This window comes from Cydia fagiglandana, chromosome Z (assembly GCF_963556715.1).
Source record: "Cydia fagiglandana chromosome Z, ilCydFagi1.1, whole genome shotgun sequence".
NCBI classification, from domain to species: Eukaryota; Metazoa; Arthropoda; class Insecta; order Lepidoptera; family Tortricidae; genus Cydia; species Cydia fagiglandana.
Genome location: NC_085959.1, coordinates 31,435,561 through 31,443,042, shown reverse-complemented (window position 1 = coordinate 31,443,042; position 7,482 = coordinate 31,435,561). Strand labels below are relative to the sequence as shown.

At 37.0% G+C, this 7,482-nt stretch overlaps 1 protein-coding gene across 1 annotated transcript; it reads left to right on the top strand.

The window, feature by feature from the left end:
* The first annotated feature begins 2,719 nt into the window (after positions 1 to 2,719).
* LOC134679047 (large ribosomal subunit protein uL2) lies at positions 2,720 to 7,169 on the top strand. The gene is made up of 6 exons (XM_063537858.1): positions 2,720 to 2,838; positions 2,992 to 3,141; positions 5,181 to 5,337; positions 5,912 to 6,115; positions 6,517 to 6,675; positions 7,011 to 7,169. Exons 2-6 carry the CDS (start codon positions 3,004 to 3,006, stop codon positions 7,124 to 7,126), a joined length of 774 nt encoding a protein of 257 aa, XP_063393928.1. The 5' UTR covers positions 2,720 to 2,838; positions 2,992 to 3,003; the 3' UTR covers positions 7,127 to 7,169.
* The last annotated feature ends 313 nt before the right edge of the window (positions 7,170 to 7,482 follow it).

The window sequence follows — 7,482 nt, the reverse complement described above, 5'->3', positions numbered from 1 at the left end:
GATTGTTAGTGTTAGAAAGCTGTAATTTGGTATGGATATACAATCAAGCCGACAAGGTGGTAAATAAAATCTTTAATCTCTAAAAAATATATCTAAGGTAGAAGCTTTGTAACTTCTACATTACCTATACTAGCCCAGAGGACTTTAATAAAAGTCCAAACTCCAAGGTCCCAGAGCTCCCAGACATTACCTTCTTATTTCCTAGTCAATAAAATGTACTTATGGGATAAATTAGTATTAGTATCCAAACTTAAAACCACCTAAGGATGTGTCGTACGGTGCTCTGAACACCGTAGTCTTGACTTCGTGCTTGGCCAATTATTTTTATTTGAAATTTATCATTCCGTACGGAAACCGAATTAAAATTCCGAACGTCTGCGACCTGGCTAAAAGACGAACTATCGATCTAGGTAGATTTCCCTGGTTTGTAGGTCACCCTAATATTTATTGATGAACATAGTAAATTAGTGAAAATATAAAATAAACTTCATTCTACATAAAATACACGTCAGAAGACTTATTCAGAAAAATCTAGAAAGAGTAATAAAAAAATGAAATAATTTTCGTTACTTGTTTAGGACAAATTTTCGCCATTTTAACCATTACTTCTTACTGACGTTAGTAAATAATTTAAACTATCGAGAAATAAATTAGATATGACTCTTTGACTACTTTGAATTCAATCGAGTCGTCCACGCCGCTTGCAACGTGACTTCGGAGCCCCGTTCCATAAGATAATATGCTACATTATTATAAATACGTACTTGCAACACTTGACAGCGCTGTTATAGCCAGTTTACATTCGCGTGTGAGCCCATGGTGAGCACAAAGCAAAGAGTCTATAATATATAGTCAGACCGTAAAAAGTTTGCAGCGATTTTGATAGCCCACGTCTTGGAGGATATAACCAATGGAGACGCCATGTCTAAAATTTTCGGTACAAAATAGTCTGCCGTTTTTTGCGGGGGAGGGGCACATCAAATGTATAGGAACGTCATGTCAGATAAACGTCAGTCCATACATGTGGTTGACCATTGGCCGCCTATTTTCGACAGAGGGGAACGCCTGTTAATGGCGGCTCCATTGTTAATTACTCCGAGGCCCACGTAGTGCAAGTGTCATTTTAAACGTCAAACTTCTATGAAATTATGACGTATATGTACATAACACTTACACTGCGTGGGCTATTAAATCCACTGCAGACTTTGTTTGGTACGACTATACCGTGTCCTTTGTGGTTAAAATAGATTATCTCGACGAGCTTACGAGCTGTGGCAGAGACACGAGCCGTGAATGTAAAACGGCTAGGTGTTGCTTGGTTGTTCGCAGTGCCTCTACTCTCCATAGTTCCCAACGCAACGTAAGCGCCCTCCAGACTATGCGCGTGAATCGCGGGCGAAGCCGCGAACGCGAGTGTGGAGTCTAGTTCGCTGATATGCGAAATCGACTCCAGACTCGCGTTCTCGGCTTCGCGCCGCGATTCGCGCACGAGTGTGGAGCGGGCTTTCCAAGATGAGACGCTAGATGTTGATCGTTTAATTATAGAAATAGAAGGAGATCACCTTTGTGGTATAAATACTCAGTCATACAGCGATTGCATATTGTTTCACGACAAGCGACTGGTACGACATCCATGTCGAGAATGAACAAATCGTCGACTTTTTCATCGCAGTGCGCGCACTGAATTTTCTGCGATAAATTACAGCGCGATTCTAAAATCGTGTCGCAAAAATTAAAATCGTGGTGCGCGCTTGGCGTAAGATATGTTTTCCGCAATAATTGAAATATTTTATTATATTCTAATATATTTATTATTCATTAGCATTTCAATTCTGTATATGTTTAACAAAGATATTGAAGCTTCAATTAATTGCTATTTCGTTCCACTGTGTAGCATTTATCGATATATAACATGATTAAAATCGACTTTTCACATCCCTAAAAGAGCACACATATACGTTTGTACGCAACATGCACAGCCTGGATGCATCAAAAAAGGCAACACTTGATTTGAAGTTCATCTTGTCAACAGTATGGTTGTCCTTTTTTGACAAATGGCATTTTAAAAGAGCGAGGTGAGAGAAATGATACTAGTTGCTGCGCCGTCAAAGAGAACAGAAAAGGTAGGGGCCTTGAGTAGGACCCTTCAGGCCGCAGAGGCGGGTTCGGAATTTTCCGTACAGGATGACATTTGCAAGAGAGATAGCGCTATGCATATGGCATATGTAGAGCAACGTTTCGTTCCCACCTGTCATTCCGTACGAGCACGTTAAGCACGTTATCTATTCACAAATATAGCCGGAAAAGTAAAGATAGGCGAGAAATTCATATTTTCTATGGGACGATAAAAGTGCCTACATTTTTTAAATTTACCGCTCTTTCTATTGACAGAAATTTTAGTTGTAAATATTTTAGTTTTTTTTTATGATGAATGATGATGGTATGAAACAAGGAATATAATACTCACGTATAAAATCCAAAGAACACAAGACCACGACAAATTTGCTGGTTTATTTTTTTTAATAAATTTAATACGAGATATAACCTTGGACGATCACGGGCAAATCAGGGGACGATACTTGACGATAGTCGATAGTATGCAGTGTAGAATAACGTCGATTTTTCTTAGTGCCTACATTTTTGAAATTTGCCACTCCCTTTTATTGACGGAAATGGCTTGACAGGGCATATCACAAAAATTACGCAGTATATCAGAATTGCCAACATAAGAAAAATCACGTATATATTTTTTTCAGGTTCTTTAACTTATCTGTGCACGGCCATTTTGTTATTAGTCTGTAGCTTTCTTTTTCTTTCAAAACTGACCCTCGAACTGAGGTATGTTGTCCGGAGTTCTTGTAAAATAATCTTTAAATATCAAATCGAATTTAATCCTTTATTTCTCGCAAATAGCATATTATCAATGTTTTAAATCGTGTCTGTTGCTTTGTGTCCTTATTTTCTTTGTTAAAAGTTGAATTTACATTTTAGGCGACATTAATCATGGGTCGTGTGATTCGTGCCCAGCGTAAAGGTGCCGGTTCGGTCTTCGTTTCTCACACCAAGAAGAGGAAAGGAGCGCCTAAACTCCGTTCCTTGGATTACGCTGAACGACATGGTTACATTAAGGGAGTAGTAAAGGTAAGAATGTTGTTATACTTATTGTTGTCATACGTCAACGGCATATAAAATATGTTTATAGCCACCGGAGCCCTGTACCGTTACAGCATGCTTAACTCGTGTAACATTTACGTGTACGATGGCTTCGACTTGGCACAAATTTCATGATAACTGTAGGACATAACCTCACTAAACTGATCAAACCTCATGTATGGCCATCTAACCTCTCAAATCAACAGTAGTACTTATAGAAGTTTAGATTTGTCTTACAAATTCATAAATAGCACACTGTCGTCGATTTGTGATTTTTGCATAATAAAATAGTAGAAATCAATTAAATTGGATATCTATTATAATGGAACCTAATCACTACAAATTCTGTTCTGTATTGTTCTTCTATTCTTAATATGATTGAGGTTTTTAAACAGCTCAATGCAGCAGAATTTAAATGTTTGAGCTTAATGTTTTATAAATTGATGTGAAGAATTTATTACCTAAGGATCAGCTGCACCAACTACAGTAGACAGACTGATCAATGGTAATCAGCAGTGGACCATGAAAGATTGATACAGTCTGATATTGATGAATGAGGGTAGGTGTGGTGCTACTGACCCTAAGTGTGGTATGCAAGGGCTTTGCAAAATGCTCAATCAAGCCTTTGCTTACTTCATTGAGATAAAGGCATAGAGCCCAAATGAAACTGTGTTAAGGTTGTATCACCCAAAAGCCTATAGTATCATAGTATCCCTATCCCTTTATATAAAGATTGGCCATGCTTCATTTAAAATTATTTCATTAAATGTGCTGCAATTAAAAAACATATGGCTTAGAGTCTATGTGCTACTGTGCCTGGAATTGCTAGTCTTGTAAGTTCTGGATTATAGATGTTTGAAGTTTATATGTAATTAGTAAAATTGTTTCTGGAGGTTGGTTCACATAGTCCTTGCATAAACTAATTTACATTAGTTTGTATGCATATTTTAATAATTCCGTGTTTTCTTTCTCATGGCTTTCTATGTTTAGTTTAGGGTTCATGAAGTCATTCCAAATACACTGTAATATCGGTAATCCGGCATTTCAATGGTCCATTCCACCCAATAACCCAGCACTAAATTAAGCATGCAAGTGATCTACTATCTGCGCTTATGTTGTCTCTTTTTCTGTTTATTAATGGCTAAAATCAAAATAATAGTTAATTTTCTTTTATTATTTGAAGGGTTATGATTTTAGCAGTCTATGTTGCTTAGCAAAAAAATCTCAGCCAATTTTTTTATGATGCTGGTGACATTTTAAACCAACACTGGAAGAAGAAAAGGGTTTTTTTATAGAATTGTTTTAGTGATAAAGCTTAATTTTATTTTCAGTCACTTGCCTGCAGCAAACGCGAAATTATTTTACTTATTTTTTATAGTACTGCTGTTGATATAACTGACAAATGTACTTACTGTAAGAATAATGTTAGTCTGAAGAACCTATTCAATCCTTATTGTTACTTTTCAAACATTTTGAGTTTCCATAAAAATCAATATGCAGTAACTGGAGGTCAATTATTTGTACTTGGTACGTACATTTGGCAGTTAATGACATTCAAAGCTAATTTATAGTTCGTTTTTTTTAGCATTAGACAGAACTTGCAAGAAGGTAAGCAATCTTGACACGTCTTTTAATTGAAAAACGCTTTTTAAAAATCAAAAACTATTACTTATGAAAGCAGAAGAATATAAATGATCGTATTATATTCATAATTGTTACATATTTGCCGTAACTTATTTTAAAAATGTGTTTTTCAATTAAAAGACACATCAAGATTGTTACCTTATTTCAATGCTAAAAAAAAATGAACTATAGTAGATGATCACATTTATTTCTATTTCAATCTATTGTGTGTTAGATAATGTCTCTGCAGTATGTTTTCAGGGTTTTGTTTCTGTTTTAGAAAATCAATTCAAGCACATGTCGGAATTTATAAACCTTGCTTCAACATGTTTCGATAAACTATTGCTGTTAGATAAATAAGATAAATCAATTAAATAACTATGAATATGTAATTTGTTCAATAGGACATCATCCATGACCCTGGTCGTGGTGCTCCCCTGGCCGTGGTTCACTTCCGTGACCCCTACAAGTTCAAGACCCGCAAGGAGCTGTTCATTGCTCCCGAGGGCCTCTACACTGGCCAGTTTGTTTACTGTGGAAAGAAGGCTACCCTTGAAGTCGGTAAGTTCTGTTGCCTTACTTTTCCTGACTGCAGCAATGCCAAATATAGGGTTATAATTACTTGTGGTTTTGTACACTCCACCATAATATTTAATTTACCAAGTTTATTTTGACCATATTAAGGGGAAAGTATTCGCCATACATAGTCCCTATTTCCTCTCTGGTTATTAATATTATGTGTAGATTTTTATTTACGTACTTTGATGTGTAGTAACCACAGCTGTCCCGTTTGTTAGACTTTTTTGTATTTTAATGATTTAAGAATTCAGAGATACTAAAAATGCTTGCATTTTTTTTCTACAGCTCTTATTACTACTTATTACACTAGAAGTGCCAATAAATAGCAACGTTTCTGTCTGAATGATTCAGTTTAGCATTTGGCCTCTTTAAATGAAATGCAATTTGAGAACTTACTTTCATAACACTACATGAAGCATCAACATGATGACCTTAACTTACCTACTCTGAATATGTCTATGACGACACAAGAGGCTCTTTCTGAAGTTAAAAGTAAACAAATAATAGGAAGGCTCATTAAAATTTTAATTTTAATGAATTTATCTGTATATCACAGGAAATGTGATGCCCGTTGGAGCTATGCCTGAGGGTACCATTGTCTGCAACTTGGAGGAGAAGATGGGTGACCGAGGCCGGCTGGCTCGTGCCTCTGGCAACTTTGCCACAGTCATCGGACACAATCCTGATGCCAAGAGGACCAGGGTCAAGCTGCCCTCTGGCGCCAAGAAAGTACTGCCCTCTAGCAACAGAGGCATGGTTGGTGAGTGCAACACCTGTATATCATTTATTTTTAAATATGTTCTAGGATTATGCTTATTGACATGTTCTGTTCTGAGGAAAGGTTTTAATTTGTCTGCTTAAATGGATGTAACAATAACTTCCGTTTTCGTAACCGTTAAAGTGCAGCCAATATTACAAAGGTGTTTACCAACGCTTATTGTTATCACACCATATCAATGAAGTGCAACTTCCTACACAAGTTATAAGAAAATTAAAGGAACATGACTTCTGTAAGTTCCCTTTATTGTACATGATGACTTTCACTTACCTACTCTGAATATGTTAATGATTACACAGAGGCTCTTTCTGAAGAAATAATCAACATCTTAAAACAATGTTAGTGTTTAAAGATATGTTCCAAATAATGTAATTGTTGTTCAGGTATCGTCGCCGGTGGCGGTCGTATTGACAAGCCCATCCTGAAGGCCGGGCGCGCCTACCACAAGTACAAGGTCAAGCGTAACTGCTGGCCGTACGTGCGCGGTGTTGCCATGAACCCTGTGGAGCATCCTCACGGTGGTGGTAACCATCAACATATTGGTGAGTATCTTAATCAACTGCTGTGTCCTGTAATCTATCTTAATTTGTTCATTCTTGCCATCATTAACCTTTTCGATGCCGTGTCAAACACAAAAGCTGTTACGCGGACGCCACGTCACCAAAGTCTGTGTTGCTCTGTGGTCTGTGACGGATTCATCGGTCTTTGGCATTGGACCTACAGTGCGGATATATCGGTCATTGGCGTCCAAAAGGTTAATGTGATTGTTATAGATTCTTATAGTCGGAAACCATTCACTTCTATAAATGATTATTTATATTGTATTTTTTATTAGCTCGTAGAAGCTTCATTTTCATTACAATGTCCTAATTTCCAGGTAAGGCATCGACGGTCAAGAGAGGTACATCGGCTGGTCGCAAGGTCGGTCTCATCGCCGCGCGCAGGACCGGCAGGATCCGTGGTGGCAAGACAGATACCAAGAAGGAGGCGTAAACGGAGAGGTAAAGAAGACTTTGAAAATAAACAGAAAATCACATTATGACTTATTATTTTATGCCCAACTTATTTATCAACCTTATATTATAAGGGAGTGAGTGCAATAAACTTGCTCAACATTGCCTAGCCTAGCTTGATACAACTGTGATTATCTACCACACACCTGTCTAAATCTGATTTCTAGTAATAGTCTAATAGTTGTAGTTTTTAACAGTATGGTAATGATTGTATTGTTTAAGAATAAATAAATGAAAGATGTTTTTTCCGAGCTAGGCAATATTGAGCAAGATTACGGTAAATACCTAAATGAGAAAAATGTAATGAAGCCAATAAGTTGAGTTTGACCAAAACAG

Coding starts and splice junctions, on each gene's coding strand:
- LOC134679047 (XM_063537858.1), top strand. CDS start 3,004: ATGGGTCGTGTGATTCGTGCCCAGCGTAAAGGTGCCGGTTCGGTCTTC. Junction 6,116..6,516: donor TAGCAACAGAGGCATGGTTG/GTGAGTGCAACA, acceptor ATTGTTGTTCAG/GTATCGTCGCCGGTGGCGGT. Junction 6,676..7,010: donor TGGTAACCATCAACATATTG/GTGAGTATCTTA, acceptor CCTAATTTCCAG/GTAAGGCATCGACGGTCAAG.